Source organism: Carassius auratus, unplaced genomic scaffold (genome assembly GCF_003368295.1).
Source record: "Carassius auratus strain Wakin unplaced genomic scaffold, ASM336829v1 scaf_tig00216060, whole genome shotgun sequence".
Taxonomy (NCBI): Eukaryota; Metazoa; Chordata; class Actinopteri; order Cypriniformes; family Cyprinidae; genus Carassius; species Carassius auratus.
Window position 1 is genome coordinate 438,634 of NW_020528388.1, and position 25,262 is coordinate 463,895.

Here is a 25,262-nt window from a genome sequence, read left to right on the forward strand (position 1 = left end):
TTGATGTGTTAAAATGAGAGGATTCGTTGAACATGCAATTTCAGCACTGCGGTGAGTAGATTCTAACTTTACCACCTCTGATTGGCCACTGCGTTCCAGAAATCAACTGCGGAGTCTGCGATTGGCTACATTAAGCAACCCTTTAAACATGTTTTAAATAGAAATATGCCTAGCTTGCACATCAATTATTTTAATGTTAATATTAGTTGTTCTTTTTGCTTTTGTGTAACAGACAATTAATTTTTATGTTTTAGACACTATGCTTAGATCATTTCTATTTTGCAGTAGTCTCGCAAATCATTTTATTCTCCCACATCCACGCACACACAGAAGGCTCATCCTGCCTGCACTGGCCCATCAAGAGTTGTCCAGCGCTACACCCTGTTGCACTGGGTCCCAAGTTACTCCTACTGGAGTGCATGTCTCTCGGCCTGACTGCAGTTTATTGTCGTAACCGACTTGAGTGGGCAAATGCTCACATTCGATGGTGTCTGGTACTTTGGAGGTGTACTCCTTATGGATGAATCCTGGTTTTCACTGTACAGGTGAATTATTGTATTTTATTGTATTGTGAGTGTTTACTTTTACGAAGGGGAAAGGCCTGCAGTTAGTTGAACATACTAGACTTCTGATTTCCATATTGGTCAATGAAGCAAGGTTTTACATTTTAAAGTTCCCATTACATGTATCTACAACATTGGGTACAGTATATCAAATTGCAAACATCATTAAAAGCTGTATGATAATATCCATAATATCACTTACATGAAGATAAATCTTGCTGTAATCTGGTCTGTTATTTGTAAGTATTTTATATGTACAGTATTTCATTCCAATATTGTATTTATCATTATAGGTTCACATCACAAATTTAATACTTCATGAGTCCATCTTCTATTATTATGTTAATTCAATCTCAAGGTATCAGGAGAAACATGTACTATCTGAATAGGACTTTTGAACTTACTTAACGAGTGTTAAAAGATACGTACTCTTCAGACAAATTTAGTTGAGTATGAATGCGATCCGCCATGTTTATGTTATCACGTGAACTAAGCACAACAACTTCAAAGATACTACTGACTGTGTAATTTGAGTGATAGACATCCTCTTCTCAACGTGACGCACAATCAAACATAGCTTCTGTATGTGCCAGCTTATCACTTTGATACTTGAGGATTACAACCCCGGAATATCAGATATATACATGGTCTAACAAAGACAAATCTTTGCAATCTAGAATTTACATGTTCTTTATTTCTACCTCTGCTTTGCAACTTGACAAGCAAAATATTAATAATTATGCCTCTGCAAACTGATCATAATCTTATTTCTGTAACGCTTACAGGCACAAAAGAGAACTCTAGTCTTAGAGGCTATGGAAATTAAATAATAATCTTTTTAAGGACGATTATGATAAGGATGTTCATGATTATGATAAGGATGATTATGATAAGGATGTTCATTAGATTAGATTAAACTTTATTTTCATTGCACATGTAAGGTACGAGGCAACAAAAAGCAGTTAGCATCTAACCAGAATGCAATAATCAGTGAGTACAGGATATATAGTGTCACAAATGAACAATACATATACTGATAAATCAGGAGTTTGGTGGACACATACACAGCGGCCGTTGTGAAGTCTTAAAGACCGCAAGTGCACCTGAAGTGAGCCATTTAAGACAGAATTGAAAACCTTTTGAGTTTTCACCTTGTATGACAAAAAAATGAACACCTGAAAACACAAGTAGTGCTGAACCCAGGAAACAACACAGAAAAGAGCCTGTAATATGCTACTTAAACGGTGTAAAATATGTTTGATGCTTGTGTAAATATGTGAAATATTGTGAACTTTTGGCCTTGTTTCAGAAGACTCGACGCTGACTGACTGTACATCATAGTGATGTCATCAACAGCAGATAATGAAGAAATTCTGTTCAAAACAAAACATCAATAAACCAACCCATCAAACAAAAATAAGTTAATAACAGACTTAGACTCAGTAACAGACTTTATAAGCAGTCTTATTCAAACTTTTTCTTGTGTGCTGTAAAATATAGTTTATTAGGCAATTAAAAGATTTAAAGACAGATATCTGGATATTATCACATGTAGAAACAGTTGGCAAGACAGTTAATATTAATATATTTAATATATTTATGTATCAATAATAAATTGTAAGTGATTTTCCTTAATTTCCCCAGCACCAAAACCAGAACAGTTGGCATTCTTACTGAACAAGAACAGTGTGTAAAAAGCTTCTACTTCCCTTCAAGGAAATTTAAGCAAACTACAAGTGACAAATATTATGCATTTCATACAGTATACAAGTATAATGCTGGCACAGAGATGCACTTAAATAATAGAAGACTTAGAGCATGTGCATAAACCTTGCACGCTGTATACAAATCCAACACAACAAGAAATCTAATTAAGTTAGTAAAGCTAATAGTTTTCTGCAGCACGAACACAAGCATGTAGTCTGCATTGTTATAGTTTTTCGTTATTCCATGACATAGCTGCGTCTGACATGGACGTGCAGTGATGATAACATTGTTTCACAAAATATACAGACTGACTGTACACACGAAAAAGCAAGAATGACGTCTTTAGATTTATCCACCCTGGTTAAAAAAAAAAAAAGTGGTTTCAGGCTCCCAAAACCTTGGATCCATCTGGATGAATACAGCTAAATGTATCTCTGTGTGTACGGGGCCTTATTGGGCATGATTTTTGTATGTCTGTGTAGAGCAGATGAATGTTTGAAATGCTTCCCACATGCAGTGCAGTGATACGGTTCACTAAAGTAAGTCTTTTCACACTCAAAGCATGTACTCTCTCACAGCAGTACAGTATGTAATTACTGATGTACTTTCAATTGTGTGGACACAAAAAAAAACTGTTGCCACACAAATTACATGAATGTGGCTTCTCTTTGAATGAGCTTTCAGGTGTTTCTTCTGAACTGAAGCCCACAAAAACATTTTACCGCATTTATCACATGCATACAGTTTCTCTCCAGTGTGGATGTTCATGTGCTTCTTACAATGTGATGATTGTGTGAAACTTCCCAAACTGATCACGGTTTCTCTCCATTACGAACTCTCATATGGTGCTCAAGACATTGTTTTGCGTGTGAAACTCTTTCCACACAGTGCAGGTGAAATATTTCTTGGCTCTTCTTTTCTTTAAATATTTACTGTTTGGTGATTTAGTTTGGTACTCTGCACTTCTCCAGTTTTGACTTGATTTTTCTCCTCAACTTCACTGGATTCCTTATTCTCCTCGGTTTCTTCAATCAACTCTGAAATAAAAGAAAAAAATTGTTCATTTTCAGTATCTCATAAAAAGCTGATAAATGTGAAAATAGAAGTGAATCCTGACGTAACAGCACGGGGTACACACCACAAGATATTCGAGATGATTTGGGACTGATTATTCAGATTATTGTTATACAGACTAATAGAAATGGCTGCTTTTATGAGTTGGTTAACGTGGTGGTTGCACCGGTAAACTTTTTTATTTTTTTTGTCTTGAGCCCAGCAGTGGAAAGTAGATGACGGTGTCAATTTTTTTTCAAATTACTTATTTAATATTGTACAGCCAAACCCCATGTTTATATAGGGAGAACTATTAAAGGGTTAGTTCAACCAAAAATTAAAAATAGCCAGGTGTATATGATTTTCTTCTTTATGATGAATTCGGTTGTTCTGGCTATTCCAAGCTCTGTCATTGCAGTCAGCAGGGGTGAATGAAGGATTCCTGTAGCCAATACATGTGTTTTTGTAAGAAAAATATCTAAATTTCAAATATAATAAACACTTTTCTTTTCAGTATATGTCATATGAGAAAGCCATTCTGGTGGATGACATAACATGTTGGCATTTTCAGGGTTTCGCCCTAACTCTCTGGGGAAGTTATGGACTAATGGTTAGGGATTCAGACTCGTAATCCAAAAGGTTGCGATTTTGAGCCTTGCTCCGGTAGGAATTGTAGGTTGGGGGAGTGAATGTACAGCACTTTCTCCACCTTCAATACCATGACTGAGATGCCCTTGTGCAATGCACTGAACCCCCAACTGGTCCCCAGGCAAATGCAGCACACTTTTCAAAACTTTCTCTTCTCTTCTTTGCCCGCCTCTATTCTCCTCCTTCATCGACTCTTACAGCTGACGACTTTGAAGTTTCTTCACAAATAAGCCAAGAACCATCAGTGACCAATTCTCCACACCGCAGACTGATTATAACTTCATAACTAATACACAGTCTGTCTCCTTCTCTCCACTCTCAGAGATGGACGTTTCCAAACTTATCCTTTCCAATCATCCTACTACTTGTCCCCTTGATCCTATCCCACCTTACCTCCATCAAGCCATTTCTTCTTCATTCATACCTTCACTTACATTATCAACATCTCTCTTCACTCTGGTACAGTTCCCTCATGATTTAAGCAGGCCACGGGTAAGCCCACTGCTTAAGAAACAATCTCTAAATCCAACCCTTCTTCCATTCAATACAAAGACACTTGAGGGAGTTTTTTTTTTTTTTTACTAACTCTCTGTTTCTTGTACAGAACAACCTCCTGGACAGCAACCAATCTGGAAACCTAGGAGATCAATCGATCGGTGATTGACCATCAGTTAAGCTTCACAGACCATACTGCTTCAACGACCCGGTCCTGCAGATTTGCCTTATTTTATTTACCCTGTATTTTACCAGTTCATGTCCCATTGAGATGTTCAAATATATTTTACAAGGGAGCCCTGGGGCAACAATTACACAAGTTACACAGAATCACAAAAATGGACTCAACAAACAAAACTGATTTACAATACATGTTAATTTAAAATGAAATAGTAGAGTAATTAAAAACATGTGCATTGTTCAAATTTGGAACATTTAAGAAATTGTTTAAATGTTCAAGTGGAAAAAAAACATAAAGCTTCAAAACTTTTTGGAGCAAATTCCAACACCAAGGAGCAGCAGAACTAAAAGCAGTCTTACCAAATTCATGTACTATCAAGCCTCTGCAATTTATCCAGAATGCAGAAGCAAGGGTTGCTTCTATTGTTCTCATTTGTAAATCACTTAGGTTGAAAGAACAAAACCAAGCGCTGGTCACAAATTAGAAGTAAAAACCAAGGATTTGCAAAAAAGAAAAAAAAAGAAAAGAAAAACATGTCAGGGGATTTCAATATAAATCAAGAGGAGTCTGTTTTTTCTCTGCTAAAATAAGTAAACTTTGCTTCCTTTAAATAAACTTGTGAGACTAGAATACCTCATAGGTGTGCGTGCTGCATCATCTGTCTGAACGGGTTCAACATATGATAACGGAAGTTAAGCAAACACACTTTGGGGGCAGTTGGGGGTTTTCTGCTCATGGGCACCTCAGTTAGGGTATTGAAGGTGGAGAGACCACTGCATATTCACTCCCCCCACCTACAATTCCTTCCAGCCCAAGACTTGAACTTGCATCCTTTTGGATTACAAATCCGACTCTCTAACCATTAGGCCACGACTTCCACAGTGTGTTAGGGCATACCCTGACAATGAAAACATGTTACATCATCTGCCAGAACGGTTTCCACGTCTGATACCGGAAGTGAGAGAAAAGTGTTTATTATATTTGAATTATGAATATATGGATATTTTTCTTACAAAAACACATGAATTAACTGCAAGGGGCCTTTATTCACCTCCCTAAACTATCTGTTGTACTTTTTATTATGGATGCATGCACTTTATATTACGACTTGTGGACTGTTCAACTACAACACAATGACAGAGCTTGGAATAGCAAGTTCAATTTTTAATATAACTCAGACAGGATTCATCTGAATGTGAACCTAGGATGCTTCGGGGTTAAGTAAAACAGTCTAGTTTTCATTTTAGGGTGAACTAATCCTTTTAAAAAAAAAAATATATTTGATTAACTACACAATTGACCATTCACAGGGAGCATGACCAACAGGTAATCTGTCCAATCGGAATGTGTACATATTATGTGCTGACGCTGCTATCCGCCATCTTGTCCAACAGCTACAGCTGGTCTCCAAGGAAATCCATGTTTAAACAGGGTAAAAAAAAAAAAAAAACAGACTGAATTGAAATGTTTTCAATATAACTAAATATAAAAACGTGTGTGGAGGATTAAGCTGTGCTGTTGTTGGCTGACACAGTAACAGCAATATTCAAAGGAATTAATTTAAAGTACTTGTTTTGTGTACCAGTTTTTTTCCAGAATTATTCCATATTCGGCGCTGTATGCATGCATGTCTTGCAGTGCTTAAGTAAAAATAATAATGTTAAATAATAAAATAATACGTTAAAATAATGTGTGTTCTTATCATTCTGGGGACAAAATGCAGTGAACTTCGCCCTGATCGGGAACTGAACTAAGGCGTTCGAGAACAGCATTAAAGAGCCACAAACTCGTATTGTTTAAATTTCATTAAAATTGACAAAATTTGAAAGCTAAGAGTCCTGAGACCTTATTTCATAACCTGGTCTGGTTTTGTCTGTCAGCACGTTGTCAGTTTCCTCTTCGCTCTGTGATGTGTTTTTCACTGCGTGAGAAGTTGTTGTGTAGTGTGAGAGCAGCTTAGTTAGCAAGCGAGTTAGCAGTTTAGTTAGCAGTGGGTTAGCAAGGAAAGACCGCTATACATTCACTCCCCCACCTACAATCCCTGCCTGTACAACTTGAACCAGCAAACCTTTGGGTTAAATTACATGTCTGAATCTCTAACTATTAGGCCACTACTTCCCAAAAACAAGTGAGTCCATCTGAAAGGACCACTGAATCACTGGCTCACTCAATTCTTTCAAAAACTGATTTATTCAAGTAACAAAGAACTGTGTTCCTATGCATTGTAAATAGGGGTGTAACGATTAACTGTGATCTCATACATGGGTATTTTTTCTTTAATTGTTGGAACTATAATGCTGCGTTCACACCAAACGCGAATAGAGCGTCTGGCGTGAATGATTTCAATGTTAAGTCAATCTAAAGACGTGTTTACGCGAGTCTTGAGATCTCGTGTGAGGCATTTAGCGCGGTGCGTTAGACGCGAATTTGCCTCACATGTGAATGACGCAAATTGACCGGAGCTATATGACACAAGTATCATACACAAGTTCATATTTCAGGAATAAACAGGACCTCGCTTGGAAGAGTGTGTTGTGTCATGTCAACTTTTTGAGTCATGTACACGTTTATAGACCCGCGGCCTTCCCACCATTTTTTAATACTATTTTCCCCCCAATATAGCCTACAGCTACTTTTTGCTAACAAGATAATTTGTTTATTCAGAGGAAGTGTGCAGGAAAAAAGTGGAAGAGACCCGAGTGCTCGATCAACATCAGCCATCTTGCAAACAGACAACCGCTAGCACTTGCCCCTCCTACAAGAAGCGGATTTCGGCTCAGAGGCGAACAATCGTTTGCTTTCTACGTGGCTTAATTGCGCAGTGAATGCTTTTGGACACCTTTTTGTTTGTTGCAGTGTCGATGACATACTTGATAATGTCAGCTCTCATATCGTCTATCAGTCCCTTTCAGTATGCAGTTCCATAACATTTATTTGATCAGAATCTAAGCTGAATCTTGAATACTTACTGTGATAGTTTTTTGTATGACTGTGTAGAGCAGATGAATGTTTGAAACATTTCCCACATGCAGTGCAGTGATACGGTTTCTCTCCAGTGTGGATCCTCTTGTGTCTTTTCAGACTTGATGATACACTGAATCTCTTGTCACAATGTGAACACTCATAAGGTTTTTCTCCAGTGTGAATCCTCTGGTGCAGTTTTAAACAGTTTGCTGAAATGAAAGTCTTTTCACACACAAAGCACATGAACTCTCTCACACCAGTGTGTGTTTTCTGATGCACTTTCAAAGTTGAAATACGTGAAAAGTTCTTTCCACAACAATAACATGAATGTGGCTTCTCCTTGGTATGAACACTCAGGTGCTTCTTCAGGTCTGAAGACCTCAAAAACATTTTGCCGCACTGATCACATGAGTACAGCTTCTCTCCAGTATGGATATTCATGTGTCTCTTAAGGCGTGATGATTGTGTGAAACTCTTCCCACATTGATCACAAGTGTACAGTTTCTCTCCAGTATGAACAATAATGTGACGCTCAAGATTTCTTTCGCTTGTCAAACACTTTCCACATTGATTACATGTGTACAGTTTCTCTTCTGTATGAAATTTCATATGTGTCATAAGGATTCCTTTCCGTACAAAATTCTTCCCGCATTGATCACATGTGTACGGTTTCTCTTCAGTGTGGGTCCTCTCATGTGCTTTCAGGTATCCAGACTGACTGAATCTCTTGTCACAGTGTGAACACTTGTAGGGTTTCTTTCCAGTGTGGATGATCATGTGTTTCTTAAGGCTTAATGATCGTGTGAAACTCTTCCCACACTGATCACATGTGTACGGTTTCTCTCCAGTGTGGATCCTCTCATGTGTTTTTAGATCTCCTGACCGACTGAATCTCTTGTCACAGTGTGAACAGTTGTGTGGTTTCTCTCCAGTGTGGTTGTTCATGTGATACTTAAGGCTTGATGATTGTGTGAAACTCTTCCCGCACTGATCACACGTGAACGGTTTCTCTCCAGTGTGAACTCTCATGTGAAACACAAGACTATTTTTTCTTTTCAAACTCTTTCCACATTGAGGACAAGTGAAAGATTTCTTGGCTCTATTCTGTAAAACTTTTTGTTTGGTTTGAGAGCAACTCAAAGGTTTTTCTTCAGTTCTGACATGATGATTCTCCTCATCTTCACTCAATTCTTCATTTGCCTCACTTTTTTCAATAAACACTAAAATAAAAGCAAAAACAGTTCAATTGTCAGTAACTTGAAAACAACCAAACAAACAGACAAAAACATAATAGAAAATGTTAAAAATGTATAAAATTCAACTCTAGTGTAACAGACAATCAATTTTTCTCCTTTTGATTTTGGCCTCCATAATCCTTAATGAATGAGGTTTGAAACAATCAGGACCTCTCCTAGGTCTAGCCTCCTGGCCAAACTGTCTTGATTAGAGAGGGAATCAACACACTGATGGTCACTCTGGTTGAGCTCCATGATCTTATATGGATATGGGAGAAATTTACAGAAGGACAGAAATCACTTGGACACTCCAGCAATCTGGGCTTGATGATAAAGTGGCCAAACTCAAGCTTCTCCTCAGTAAAGATACATGAATCCCTGATTGAAATGTATATAAAAAGACTCTCAGACTATGAAATAAAAGATTCTCTGGTCCTCAATTCCTCATTCATGTCTGAGGGAAACCAAGCACTTATCATCAGCATAATACCATCCCCAACAGTGAAGCATGGTGGCAGCAGCATCATCATAACCTCAGACTGGGCCGAAAGTTAACCTTCCAATATGACAAACAGCCAAGTCAATGCAGCAGTGGCTTAGGGATGACTCTATGAACATCCTTGAGTGGCCCAGCCAAACCTGAGACTTGAAGCCAATCAGCCATATTTGGAGAAACTAGGCCTGGGCGATATGGCCTACAAATAAAAATCTGGAAAAAATGTTCCCCCATACATAAAATCAATATTAAGATGACAAAGAAATTGTTAAAAACAAGGTTTAATATCATTTATTATTTACCAGTCAAATGTATACCTGAGACAAGATGATTTATAAAAATTAAAAAAAGCAGTACAACCTTAATGCTGGAAAGACCTTTAGTCTAATCTAACCATCCAAGTGCACACTCGGCGTTAAGAGCTGTTAAAATAATACTGCCAACTTCACAGTGAGTCAGTGCCACGGAAGTAGGACAGAGCAAGTATAAATATATATCTATATTTCCATCTTGCAATGCAGATGTTTAACAGTTTATGCTGGTTATTCATTTAAAAAAAAAAATATTGGTAATAGAACAAATACTGTTTAACTGCTTCAACGCTGGATGCGAGAGTTGTCGTGTCGTGCCCCCGCTGTATTAAAAGTCTATCTAAACTTGATGACATCACACTACAGTTGCAAATCATCTGAACATGTTGTCATAAATAGAACGAGGCATCAGTTTACTGATGGGGATCGTGTCGCATCACGCCGCATCCAGTGTAGACAACATTACTGGGTTCTGTTGTCTTTTGTTAGACTGCGCCACTCTTTTCCGGTGTAGACTTGGTGTAAGGTTTTATAATGGGTTATGTTATAGCTCTACTTGTTTTTAATGTTTTTATGAAATATCTGTATTGACTGCATGATCATATCAACGTATTATTTACTGCCATGCGAGCCACAAAAGCTTGGCGAGTCTCGCAACACTGTTGCAGTTTGCTTTTTTGGCGAGTAAATAAAAGTTTTGTTTTTTTTAATATCCAAAAACCACAAGAACAGTGTCATATATTTTGTGAACTTTGAAGAATGTTTAAATCCAGAGAAATAAGCAATTTTAACTAGTGACACGGACCTTGTTCATAGTGTCATTGTGTCCCCTGCCAATAATGTCTAGGGTTTTTTTTTAAGTCGACTTTTATGTGATGAAAATCAAGTTGAAGACGACTAGTAACTGACGACATCATTAATGAACCAATAAGTCCGGAGCTGCGAAAAACACCTGTGCACATCTATGGCATATGACACAGCGCTGCCCACATGGCAATTGCTCCTAGCACCGAACAGCTCATTTTTATCAGTTCTTTTGCCTTTGGGTTGTTTTATTTCTCACAGATTTCTGCTCGTTCTAAATCCGATACAGATAAAGTAGTAAAGTTAGGATTACATTTATATGAATGCATTAGTGAGAGCGATTGTGTGTGCAAATTATTTCTACACGGCAGCGTCTCTCTAGTAGGGCTGTAGCTATCGAATATTTTAGTAATCGAGTATTCTACCAAAAATTCCATTGATTAATCGAGTAATCGGTTAAATTGCATTTTTGCTTAATTAAAGTGCAATATTAATTATGCAATACAAAATAGGACTCCTGGGTCTCTTAAAATGAACAACTAAGTTTCCTTTTTTAGAAATTTAAATTTTTTATTTTTAAATGCAAAGAATGCAATGCATCAAAAATAAAAATTTAATTATTACCCATTGTTTCTTTGTCTGTACTTGTACTGTGAACAATGACAATAAAGTTGACAGATGAATTAAGTGCAATTGCCATTCCGTTGGGGTATTAAGTAAAGCATTTTGATGCACATTTAACATTAAACACATAAAACATTAATTTAATTTATCTTTTAATTATTGAAAATTAAGCAAACTTAACTTTTTGTTAAACAAAGGGGATTTACTATTAAAAATAAAACATGGAAGAAATGTTGTGTGATTAAACCTTAAAAAAAAAAAAAAATGTCTTAGTAGTAGGCTGAACAATAGTCTTTAACCGGACATTTATTTTGACGGGTTGACGTACCTTTACAGTTCTGTGTATGTGGTGTGACGCTAGTTTTACTCAAATCAAAGTGTTCACATCTTATTTAGTGAGACAGCAGATGCTGAAATCACCGCGAGCATCACTCGGGCTTCCGTGTGTTAATAAAGAGACACGCAGAACATGCAGAATTCATATTTAAAACAGATTGTTCCGGCTTAATATTTACAGATATTAGTCCATATCGTGATTTGATGTAAGTGCAATGGCCTATTTTTGATTAATTCATTCAAAATTTGGCAAATTTCACGTTAAACTGTAAATTCTGTTTTTATGACTGGATTCCGCGATTCCCTCCGTGTTTTCTGCATCGCGGAAATCATGGGACCCTAGTTATGGTATGCCAGCTCTATCTTGGTTATAATTTTACAGTTGTTATTGCTGTGATTGCTATTATGGGGTTATGTTGTTTCTCTTAATGTTGTTTTATACTGTTGTAGCGCATTGAGTGGAAGAAAGGGGCATTACAAATACAATTTATTATTATTTTATTTGACAGCTGATGTGTGCAGTGTACTTTGCTTGCTTTAAAAAAGGTTCTTTCCTTCAGTAACAATCTTTTTTTGTTGTCTGTCTTTTTTCTACTGCTATTGTTTTCTTTAGATTTGCTTCTCAGTAACATTCAATTTTAAGCTTTACTTTGTCCATTCCATCTTTTATAAGCATCCTCTGTCATGCCAATTCATATTAGCACACTTAGTTTTAAATGAACCTAGTTTATTATAGTCCATGATATATGAGTTAGAAATCATGTGAAAATATGTGTTTCAGAAAGTCATTTTTAAAACCATAATTAACTATCCTAGATTAAGCCTACTTCTGTCTTAATTTAAACGCTGTCCAAGAAACTGCCCCAGAATTAATCTCAGAAGAATGCAATGAAATCCGAGCCCAGATGGTTAAAACTTTGTAAGCCTAATGTACCACAAAAAGCCATTAAAGATTAATGGAAAATAAAGACCCACCTCCTTGTTCCTCCTGTTTTATTCTTATAGTTTCTGGTTCCTCGTGTTTTATTCTCCATGTTTCTGGTTCCTCTTGTTTTATTCTCCAGGTTTCTGGTTCCTCGTGTTTTATTCTCCAGCTTTCTGGCTCTTCGTGTTTTATTCTGCAGGTTTCTGGTTCCTCATGTTTTATTCTCCAGGTTTTCTGGTTCACTCGTGTTCTCCTCTTTAACAAACATCATCTTTACAGCAGCAGATCTCAGTTCAGATTATCCTCCTCCAGATATTCCTGCTTGATTCAAAACTTAGTCACGACTGTGAGGATGAGAATATTAATTTAAAAGTTTCAAAAACTGTATTTTCTACTTGCAGAAAAAAAACAGCTAATAGATTGTATTAAACAGCGCCACAATAAAACAAAACGGAGAGTGATGAAACTAGACTTCTTCTTCTGAGGTTTATTGGTGCTTGGTAAACAAACTTGTGTCTTATCGCCACCCGCTGGACTGGAGAAGCGACAAGAGAAGGAAAATAATACCGGGGATTAGAGTGTATAATAAAGGTTTAACAGAAAAGATAGCTTTGCTATTGCATTTCAGTCTTTTTTTTCTTCTTGTATAATGTATTAAAATGTACTTGAATAAGTTTGTATTAATATGCTATAAACTTGCTCGTATTTCAAGTGCATTTGTAATACCTGTAATAGTATTGTTTTTCACCAAGGTATGTATGCTGCTGTACTTTAAGTTTACTTTATGAATATTTGTAATTTACACAATATACATTAAAGTTTTCTATATATCATAATATTAAATGTACAGTACAATAAATATTAATGTGTAGCCTATAATATATTTGCCTCTAATATATAATATATTAAGTGTGAACGTGTGTTTATACTGAAAAAAACAGCTTTATAATATACTGATGAGCTGAAATACAATTTAAATGTACTTGAAGCACATTAAAATTATGCTTCAAATATACTCCAACAGTAAGTAGTTCATTAACCATTTGAAGAAAAAAAATACAGTATATTAATACTTCTTTGTAAATTATGATTCAAAGTATAAAACCTTGGATAATTTGCAGTTACCATGGCTACAAGTACTATATTTTTTTGTGTTATTGTTAAAACCATGGGTAATTTTCTAAGGGAACCTGAGGAAAAATAAATAAATAAATAACATTTCATAGAAATGTGGCTGAAAGTGACAATTTACAATTATATATATATATATATATATATATATATATATATATATATATATATATATATATATATATATATATATATATATATAAATAAATGTATGAGGTATGCATTGTAGTTGACACCTAAATGAAGTGTTTTTCCTCAAATTCTATTGATCTTCAGATTTGTGTTTGAGCCCATGTAAAAAAATAGCATAATTTACATATGATTTACAGTCAATTTTAATAAATATCAAACATTTTAAACTGTGCATTATAGATGACACCAAGAACAACAGTTGTTTGGTGACTGTAAGTCATTCTCCTCAAATGCTTTTGACGTTAGAAAAGTGTATACCAATATTGCATGTAGCTTAAGGGTGCTTTCACACTAGCACTTTTGGTGCACAGCAGGGGTCGATTGACGTCAGAGTTCGCTTCGTTTTGATGATATGAACGCTGTATTCCATACTCGAATGGGCACCCGCGAGCCGTACCCGAGTCCGCTTAAAAACGGTGGTCTGGGGTACGCTTCATGTGAGCTGGTACGGTACCAAATCGCGGAAGTGAACCGCTTTTAATGACAAATTATTTGATGAAAATGTGTGTTTGTGTGTGTGTTTCACTCACTTTCCTGATGAGCGTGAATGACGCGCTGCAAGCAGAGAGCTGTACATCTCATTTGTGTTCGCCTTCAACGTTCTTTAGAGAATTTTCAGTACATTCATAAGACAGACGCAAGTGCCGTTATGTACCGAAGCTTTATAAACAAAACGAACAGTTCAAAAACGTAATACATTAAAGTGCGGAGAGTAATGTTATGCATTTGCCGCCTTCTCCTGCGCTGTCGTTACCAAGCAACGGGGCAAACAACTGCTGCCTTGATGACGGAAGCGAACCGCCGTTCGGACTCAAATGTATAATATAAACACAGTCCAGTGGGGGCAGGGGGAGGGGGGAGCAACCGAACTCGGGTTTGGACCAGGCAAATGAACCAAGTATGAAAGCACCCTTAAGCCCCCTTTCACACTGCACGTCGGACCCGCAATATTCCCGTAACATTGCCTGGTCGCCTTCTGTGTGAAAGCAACCACGTCCCGGAATTGATTACCAAATCGAACCCGGGTCGGGGACATAGTAACATTGCGGTAATCGATCCGGAACGAGCGCTGTGTGAACAAAAGCCAGATCTAATTCGGTATCGAAGTGATGACGCGCGTTATCGCGCGACTTTTTTACCGGCTGTTTTGAAAGAAGATCAACATTCGCGACGAAAACATATGTGCAAACTGTAATGAAGCAGAGATCAGTTAGTTCCTCACTTTCCGCGCTGACGCAGAGATCGTTTGCTTGCTTCAGTTAAAGTATAACGTGCCTAGCGTTGTCGACTCGTACATTACACGTCACGCGCTGATGTCACGTGTCGTTACGGGATCTTCAAGGGTTGTGTGTGAAAGCACGCACATATACCGGGTCATCACTGGCAGTGTGAAAGTGCCAAATCTAGCGACCAGGGAATAATTACAGGAACACTTTACCCTGTATTTGCCGGAATGGCAGTGTGAAAGGGGCTATAGAGACAATACCTAAACTTGCGAATATAGAATGATCTGATAAGCGACTGTGTAGAGGGGCAAAGTCTGGAAAATTGTGATGCTAGATAGAGTGTGTCCAGCTGATTTAGCCAAGGCCAAAGATCAAGAAGGCAAAACGACAGGACTAAAGGAGGAGAGTCTATAAGACATGGAGCCATGATATGTTGTTTGAAGCCCTTAAATCACTTAAATTAGATTTTATTTTAATTTCATTTATCTTGAGATTTTTTTAAGTTTATATTTCAGCTCAGTGAAACATTTTAAGTACCAACAGTTTTATAGTATGTTACCTTTCTTGTAGAGTTGTGCTTCAAATAAAGAGCAAATATAAATTAATATGCCAAAACAACAACAACAAACAAACAAATGGTTACTAGGGGACAAATGAGAGGGCCGGAGCCATTGAACCCTTTAGGCTACACTTGATAAGAGGGAGCTAGCTCCCTGGAGGTGGCATGATGATGGAGCTTGACAGAGGCCATTGTATTATACCGAGAGGACCCGACCATGCAAGGCCGGGATGTCCAGGTTATAGAACATGACAAAAGTGGATGGCGAGGACCAGCTGGTCTCCTCACAGTTAAAGGATTTTTAGGCTGCATTAATTAGGTAAACCGGAACCGGGAAAACTTCCCATAACACCCGATGTAATTGTTGTCATTGGAAGAATGGCATCTACGCTAATATTAGTGAAAGTAACGTGACATTCAGCCAAGTATGGTGACCCATACTCAGAATTTGTGCTCTGCATTTAACCCATCCGAAGTGCACACACACAGAGCAGTGAACACACACACACACACACACACACTGTGAACACACACACAGCAGTGGGCAGCCATTTATGCTGCGGCGCCCGGGGAGCAGTTGGGGGTTCAGTGCCTTGCTCAAGGGCACCTAAGTCGTCGTATTGAAGGTGGAGAGAGAACTGTACATGCACTCCCCCCACCCACAATTCCTGCCGGCCCGAGACTCGAACTCACAGCCTTTCAATTGGGAGTCAGACCCTCTAACCATTAAGCCACGACTTCCCTAGTGGCCTAATGGTCAGTCCTGTTTCTCTCTTATTCCGAGGTCACTGTAGCCATCAGTTCTAGTCTGTATCCAGATCAGAGGGTCACTGCAGTCACTCGGATCCAGTACATATCCAGACCAGATGGTGGATCAGCACCTAGAAACAGCCCCTCTACAGCCCCAGATCCCCTGTAAAGACCTTGTCTCAGACGACCACCAGTACAAGACAACAGGAAACAGATGATTCTTTTGCACAATCTGACTTTGCTGCAGCCTGGAATTGAACTGCTGGTTTTGTCTGGTCAGAGGAGAACTATTAAAGGAATAGTTCACACAAAAAAAATATTTTACTTGCCCTCATGTCATTCTAAACATTTAAGACTTTTGTCTTTCTTACAACAAAAATATATTTTTAATTTTCTCATAATTTTTAGTTAATACATTGAGAGTCTAGTTAATCAGTATTTTCAAGCCTCATAAATACAGAGTTATTTATAATCCATTCCGATATTTATGTATGAATACATTTAAAATTATATGATAGCGAACATGTCTGCTCAAAATAAAATATTGGCCTCCCAGACTAACAATGGAGCACAAAAATTAAGAGAATATTAAGTATATTTATTTGTGTTCCAAGAATTAGCAGAGTTTGTATGGGTCTGGAACAACATGGAGAGAGTAAATTGTAGAAAGTGACCTTTTTTTTGTGAACTGACCCTTTGAAGAGCAGCCCTCCACGTGCATGAAAATTTGTGAGGTATGTGAATATCATGTATGTTTTAATGTTTCAGTAAAGTAACTTACTGAAAGCAATATATTTATTCATTACATGTTTGCTGTCATTATAGCATTCTAGAGCGCTGTGGTAGAAAGAGTCACACAAACAACCACACAAAGTGTTGAAATTATAAAACATACTATTTACCATTTTACTATTTACTGATGTGAATACACCTCTATCTGAAAATGGGATAGAGTTTAATGAAATGTTTTCTTTTTCAAATGTGTTTCTCTTTTTAGGCCAATGATGTAGAACAAGCGGTGACTGGGATGAATGCTGGTAAAAAGAAGAGAATGTATTTTCACCTAAACTGATGCACCAGTGGTTTTAAAGGAGGACAATGCCCTGGATGATGTAGAAGATGTCAAATGCTGTGCTGATGGGGCTTCTTCATGACTACAGCAATACTAAAGAGATGATGAAAACTGACAGTGATACATGATCTGTATTCATGGACTATGAAACAAACTGTAAGTGTTTAATTTGTCAAAAACAAAATGTTAAATGCTTGTTCTTTGTTGTTTAGTAGAAATGGAGTTTGCATTCTTTCACAAACACGTCTGTTAAGTGTTATAATATCAGTGTTAATGTTGTGGTTTATTTGTGTACTGTCCTGCCAGAAGAGATGGCAAACAACTTAACTAATTGTAGAATTATTGTATAATAGTATGTTTGTATATTTCAATACAATATATAGAATTTGATTACAAATGTTCAGTGCTTTATTTTTAAACTCTGTAGCTGTTAATGCCATACTTTTCTGCATTTCTTCTTACCTGCATGCTTGACAGCTTTCTCTTATTTTTTAATAAATATTTACCTTTTGATTGTTTTTATTTGTGTGTAAAAGTGATTTTAAAATGAACAAGAATTGTAGGTTTAATGCCTAGCCTAATTTGGGTTCATTTTAGCCTAGCAATGTAGTAATTTTGGTTGGGTTCAAATAACCCAGCTTTGGGTTCATTTCTTTTTCAGACATATTTTAGAGTGTATGAATTAAAAAATAATGTGAGTTATTTGTATTAAAAAATTGTATTAGCATGGTAACAAAATCAACAATTTAAGACATTAACTTGTAAGCACAAAACAAAAGATACTTCTATATTCAATCTATATAAGACTTTATTGGATAAATCAAAATACATGTAAGCTAATCTAACACATGAACACACATGTCTGTGGTTCAGCAAATTCCTTGACACGTCTGTGTGTGGTGACTCTTGATGCCTTGACCCTAGCATCAGTTCATTCCTTGTGAAGTTCACTCAAATTCTTAAATCGATTTTGCTTGACAGTTCTCATAAGGCTGCGGTTCTCTCAGTAGGTTGTGCATCTTTTTCTTCCACACTTTTTCCTTACACTCAACTTTCTGATAACATGCTTGGATACAGCAATTTGTGATCAGCAAGCTTCTTTGGCAATGAATGTTTTTGGCTTACACTCCTTGTAAAGGGTGTCAATGATTGTCTTCTGGATAAGATCAGCAGTCTTCCCCATGATTGTGTAGCCTAGTAAACTAAACTGAGACACCATTTTGAAGGTTCAGGAAACCTTAGCAGGTGTTTTCAGTTGATAAGCTGATTGGCATGTCACCATATTCTAATTTGTTGAGATTGTGAATTGGTGTTTTTTTTGTTAAATGTGATCCAAAATCACAATTAAAAGAACCAAAGACTTAAACTACTTCAGTCTGTGTGCACTGCATTTATTAAATACACAAGTTTCACAATTTGAGTTGAATTACTGAAATGAACTTTTCCACAGCATTCTAATTTGTCAAGATGTACCTGTATTTTATTGCTTTATTCATTTTTGTGCCACATTTAGTGAGGACACAGCATCAGACCTGTAAGTGCTGTGATCGTTTTTTGCGTGTGTGTGTAGATTAGAAGATGGATTCAAACAATTCTCACATGCAGTGCACTGATACGGTTTTACTCGGTGTGGATCCTCATGGTTTTTCTGATGTCCTGACTGACTGAATCTCTTGTCACAATGTGGACACTTGTACGGTTCCTCTCCAGTGTGAACCCTCTCATGTTTTTTCAGATGTCCTGAATAAATGAATCTCTTGTCACAGTGTAAACACTTGTATGGTTTCACTCCAGTGTGGATCATCTCATGTGTTTTTAGACATGATGAATCACTGAATATTTTGTCACAGTCTGAAAATGTAGAAGGTTTTAATCCAGTGTGGATCATCTCTTGTGTTTTCAGACTTGATGAAGCACTGAATCTTTTGTCACAGTGTGAACACTTATAAGATTTCAATCCAGTGTGGATCATTTCATGTGTTTTCAGACTTGACGAATAACTGAATCTTTTGTCACACTGTGAACACTTATAACGTTTCACTCCAGTGTGGATCCTCTCATGTGTTTTCAGAATTGATGGATCACTGAATCTTTTGTCAGTGTGAACACTTATAACATTTCACTCCAGTGTGGATAATCTCTTGTTTTCAGACTTGATGAATCACTGAATCTTTTGTCACAGTATGAACACTTATAACGTTTCACTCCAGTGTGCATCATCTCGTGTTTTCAGACTTGATGAATCACTTAATCTTTTGTGAAACTTGTGAACACTTACAACATTTCACTCCAGTGTGGATCATCTCATGTGTTTTCAGACTTGAAGAATCACTGAATATTTTGTCACAGTGTGAACACTTACAAAGTTTCACTCCAGTGTGGATCATCTCATGTGTTTTCAGACTTCATGAATCACTGAATCTTTTGTCACAGTGTGAACACTTATAATGTTTCACTCCAGTGTGGATCATCTCTTGTGTTTTCAGACTTGACGTATCACTGAATCTTTTGTCACAGTGTGAACACTTACAACGTTTCACTCCAGTGTGGATCATCTAATGTGTTTTCAGACTTCATGAATCACTGAATCTTTTGTCACAGTGTGAACACTTATAATGTTTCACTCCAGTGTGGATCATCTCTTGTGTTTTCAGACTTGACGTATCACTGAATCTTTTGTCACACTGTGAACACTTATAACGTCTCACTCCAGTGTGGATCATCTCATGTGTTTTCAGACTTGATGGATCACTGAATCTTTTGTCACAGTGTGAACACTTATAATGTGTCACTCCAGTGTGGATCATTTCGTGTTTTCAGACTTGATGAATCACTGAATATTTTGTGACAGTGTGATCACTTAAAACATTTCACTCCAGTGTGGATCATCTCATGTGTTTTCAGACTTGATGAATCACTTAATCTTTTGTCACAGTGTGAACCAGTGTTGAGTACTCGAGACTCGGACTCGGTCTTGGACTCGGTCTCGAGACCGTATTTTAATGGTCTCGGTCTTGTCATGGACTCGTGTGCATTTTGACTCGGTATTGACTCGGATTCGAACATATTAGGAATCGGACTTATGTCCGAGTCCACTCGAGTCCCAATCAAAATATTTCATGATTATTACTGTATGTTAATGTTTATTTAAATTGATGTATGTTTGAGACATCTGGTGATTTTCTTTTGACGTGAGACGTTAGGCCAGCGACACACTGCATGTGTGGCTCAAGCGTCTCAGCTGCGTGGCGTGTCTGTTTTTAATTCGGCTCCCATGTTAACAGGTTAGATCTTGCAGACTGCCTGCGTGAGACGCGCGGAAAACCCGTGCATGCTAGAAATAGAACCGACGCCTATTTTTCACGCGACACGCGTGCATGTTGGAAGCGTTTCCAGGCAAAATATACTAGGAAAATATGTTTATATATCATTTTGTACATAAATACATATTAATTCATGACATTTTGATATTTGAAAGTCTATAGGTTGCCATAAATTCAGATATAAATGTAATTTAAAAAATAAATTAATAATGAACGATTTTCAAATATTGCACCTGTCAAACATACTCTATTGTGCCGTCAATACTGTTGACGGTGTCCTATCAGTAGGTGTGTAAAAAAAAAAAAAAGGAGAGGCCTCCCTCTATGTCACCTACAGCAGCAGCAGCGCGCCAAGCTTCGCGTGCAGGCACGCTTCTGGTGTGTAAAGACACAGAAAACGCGAAGCAGCCACCACGCTTCTAGCACGCAGCAGAGACGCCACGCAGCCAGTGTGTCACCGGCCTTAAGTTACCCTCCTGCCATCCGCCTGTAGTGATCCCGCTTTCCAGGAAGCCACGTTGCTACATTATTTCTCTCAACTGTGTTATTTTTACAAAGTAGGACAAAATGGTCACAAAAAATATCATTTAATTAAATTATATAATGAATACAGACACAGACTGACTGTCTCAACACTAAACATCTCCCCCCAAAAACATGTCTGACAGAATGCATTGAACTAATATGGCATTTCATCCAGCTTTCTTCCCCTGGCACATACACACTTTTGCATGAAATTTTCCTGGACAGTCAGTCGGCTCTTGTGTGTATGCCCTCCGTAACAAAAAAAAACAACTTGGACTAGTGTGTATTTTACCCTGCATTAAAACGCACCATCCAGGGAAATAAGCATTAGAGTATCCGTTGCTGTTACAGAAAGTGATAAAATGGTAACTGTTGTCAGTCCCCGCTTCCTCTGCACCAGTAGAGAGTGTTTTTAGTCGGGGTGGATTGATCATGAGACCACATCGTGCTTGGTTGGGTAGCAGGATGGTCTCCTCACTTATTTTTTTGAAAAGTTATTATGCCCATCTGTAATCTTCACAACATCTAAAGTGCACATAATCCAATACATTGTAAGGATATTAGCAGTCATTAGTTAAGCTTCAATGTTAAAAGTTATGTAAAAGCTGTTACAGTTGAACATTTACAGGTATAGTGGTACAGTAATGTTATGTGTACTAGAAAGGTTATATGGATGTGTATAGCGGTACAACGATGTTATGTGAAAATGAGCACTTAATATTGACAAGTTACAATTCATAATACTAATAAAATTACCTTTACACCACATACTATGTGGCCCTTTTACCCTTTATTGTTTCCACCAAACATTTTACATACTCTTGAAGATTTCTTTAGGTCTTGTCAAAGATCCAATCTCTCTGGTCTCGGTCTTGACTCGGACTCGACCCTTTCTGAACTCGGTCTTGACTCGGACTCGACCCTTTCTGAACTCGGTCTTGACTCGGACTCGACCCTTTCTGAACTCGGTCTTGACTCGGACTCGACCCTCTCTGGACTCGGTCTTGACTCGGACTCGACCCTCTCTGGACTCGATCTGGACTCGGACTCGAATGAGCTGGTCTCGACTACAACACTGGTGTGAACACTTATAATGTTTCACTCCAGTGTGGATCATCTCATGTGTTTTCAGACTTGACGAATCACTGAATCTTTTGTCACAGTGTGAACACTTATAAGGTTTCACTCCAGTGTGGATCATCTCATGTGTTTTCAGACTTGATGAATCACTTAATCTTTTGTCACACTGTGAACACTTATAACGTTTCTCTCCAGTGTGGATCATCTCATGTGTTTTCAGACTTGATGACTCACTGAATTTTTTGTCAGAGTGTGAACACTTATAACATTTCACTTCAGTGTGGATCATCTCGTGTTTTCAGACTTGATGAATCACTTAATCTTTTGTCACAGTATGAACACTTATTACGTTTCACTCCAGTGTGGATCATCTCATGTGTTTTCAGACTTGATGAATCACTTAATGTTTTGTCACAGTGTGAACACTTACAACGTTTCACTCCAGTGTGGATCATCTCATGTGTTTTCAGACTTGATGGATCACTGAATCTTTTGTCAGTGTGAACACTTATAACATTTCACTCCAGTGTGGATCATCTCTTGTGTTTTCAGACTTGATGACTCATTGAATCCTTTGTCACAGTGTGAACACTTATAACATTTCACTTCAGTGTGGATCATCTCGTGTTTTCAGACTTGATGAATCACTTAATCTTTTGTCACAGTGTGAACACTTATAATGTTTCAATCCAGTGTGGATCCTCTCATGTGTTTTCAGACTTGATGAATCACTTAATCTTTTGTCACACTGTGAACACTTATAACGTTTCTCTCCAGTGTGGATCATCTCATGTGTTTTCAGACTTGATGAATCACTTAATCTTTTGTCACAGTGTAAACACTTATAAGGTTTCACTCCAATGTGGATCATCTCATGTGTTTTCAGACTTGTTGGATCACCGAATCTTTTGTCAGTGTGAACACTTATAACATTTCACTCCAGTGTGGATCATCTCATGTGTTTTCAGACTTGATGACTTAATGAATCTATTGTCACAGTGTGAACACTTATAACGTTTCAATCCAGTGTGGATCATCTCATATGTTTTCAGACTTCATGAATCACTGAATCTTTTGTCACAGTGTGAACACTTATAATGTGTCACTCCAGTGTGGATCATTTCATGTTTTCAGACTTGATGAATCACTTAATCTTTTGTGACAGTGTGATCACTTAAAACATTTCACTCCAGTGTGGATCATCTCATGTGTTTTCAGACTTGATGAATCACTGAATCTTTTGTCACAGTGTGAACACTTATAATGTTTCACTCCAGTGTGGATCATCTCATGTGTTTTCAGACTTGATGAATCACTGAATCTTTTGTCACAGTGTGAACACTTATAAGGTTTCACTCCAGTGTGGATCATCTCATGTGTTTTCAGACTTGATGAATCACTTAATCTTTTGTCACACTGTGAACACTTATAACGTTTCTCTCCAGTGTGGATCATCTCATGTGTTTTCAGACTTGATGAATCACTTCATCTTTTGTCACAGTGTGAACACTTATAACATTTCACTTCAGTGTGGATCATCTCGTGTTTTCAGACTTGATGAATCACTTAATCTTTTGTCACAGTATGAACACTTATAACGTTTCACTCCAGTGTGGATCATCTCATGTGTTTTCAGACTTGATGAATCACTTAATGTTTTGTCACAGTGTGAACACTTATAACGTTTCACTCCAGTGTGGATCATCTCATGTGTTTTTAGACTTGATGAATCACTGAATATTTTGTCACAGTCTGAAAATGTAGAAGGTTTTAATCCAGTGTGGATCATCTCTTGTGTTTTCAGACTTGATGAAGCACTGAATCTTTTGTCACAGTGTGAACACTTATAAGATTTCAATCCAGTGTGGATCATTTCATGTGTTTTCAGACTTGACGAATAACTGAATCTTTTGTCACACTGTGAACACTTATAACGTTTCACTCCAGTGTGGATCCTCTCATGTGTTTTCAGAATTGATGGATCACTGAATCTTTTGTCAGTGTGAACACTTATAACATTTCACTCCAGTGTGGATAATCTCTTGTTTTCAGACTTGATGAATCACTGAATCTTTTGTCACAGTATGAACACTTATAACGTTTCACTCCAGTGTGCATCATCTCGTGTTTTCAGACTTGATGAATCACTTAATCTTTTGTGAAACTTGTGAACACTTACAACATTTCACTCCAGTGTGGATCATCTCATGTGTTTTCAGACTTGAAGAATCACTGAATATTTTGTCACAGTGTGAACACTTACAAAGTTTCACTCCAGTGTGGATCATCTCATGTGTTTTCAGACTTCATGAATCACTGAATCTTTTGTCACAGTGTGAACACTTATAATGTTTCACTCCAGTGTGGATCATCTCTTGTGTTTTCAGACTTGACGTATCACTGAATCTTTTGTCACAGTGTGAACACTTACAACGTTTCACTCCAGTGTGGATCATCTAATGTGTTTTCAGACTTCATGAATCACTGAATCTTTTGTCACAGTGTGAACACTTATAATGTTTCACTCCAGTGTGGATCATCTCTTGTGTTTTCAGACTTGACGTATCACTGAATCTTTTGTCACACTGTGAACACTTATAACGTCTCACTCCAGTGTGGATCATCTCATGTGTTTTCAGACTTGATGGATCACTGAATCTTTTGTCACAGTGTGAACACTTATAATGTGTCACTCCAGTGTGGATCATTTCGTGTTTTCAGACTTGATGAATCACTGAATATTTTGTGACAGTGTGATCACTTAAAACATTTCACTCCAGTGTGGATCATCTCATGTGTTTTCAGACTTGATGAATCACTTAATCTTTTGTCACAGTGTGAACCAGTGTTGAGTACTCGAGACTCGGACTCGGTCTTGGACTCGGTCTCGAGACCGTATTTTAATGGTCTCGGTCTTGTCATGGACTCGTGTGCATTTTGACTCGGTATTGACTCGGATTCGAACATATTAGGAATCGGACTTATGTCCGAGTCCACTCGAGTCCCAATCAAAATATTTCATGATTATTACTGTATGTTAATGTTTATTTAAATTGATGTAT

The 25,262-nt window shown here is 37.5% G+C and overlaps 1 protein-coding gene across 1 annotated transcript; it reads right to left on the reverse strand.

Moving 5' to 3' along the window:
* Positions 1–1,517: 1,517 nt before the first annotated feature.
* Positions 1,518–18,997, reverse strand: LOC113097013 (gastrula zinc finger protein XlCGF57.1-like). Its single transcript, XM_026262243.1, has 4 exons — positions 18,934–18,997; positions 12,393–12,545; positions 7,617–8,831; positions 1,518–3,307 (listed from the first exon to the last, which is right to left on the reverse strand). Exons 1-4 carry the CDS (start codon positions 18,995–18,997, stop codon positions 3,192–3,194), a joined length of 1,548 nt encoding a protein of 515 aa, XP_026118028.1. The 3' UTR covers positions 1,518–3,191.
* Between the last annotated feature and the right edge of the window lie 6,265 nt (positions 18,998–25,262).

Excerpts from the sequence above, each read along its gene's own strand:
- LOC113097013 (XM_026262243.1), bottom strand. The coding sequence starts at position 18,997 with ATGAGAGGGTTCACACTGGAGAGGAACCGTACAAGTGTCCACATTGTG. Across the intron at positions 12,546-18,933 it reads TGTGACAAGAGATTCAGTCA|AAACCTGCAGAATAAAACAC; the intron begins GTCAGGACATCA and ends ATGAGGAACCAG. Across the intron at positions 3,308-7,616 it reads TCATACAAAAAACTATCACA|AGTTGATTGAAGAAACCGAG; the intron begins GTAAGTATTCAA and ends CTTTTATTTCAG.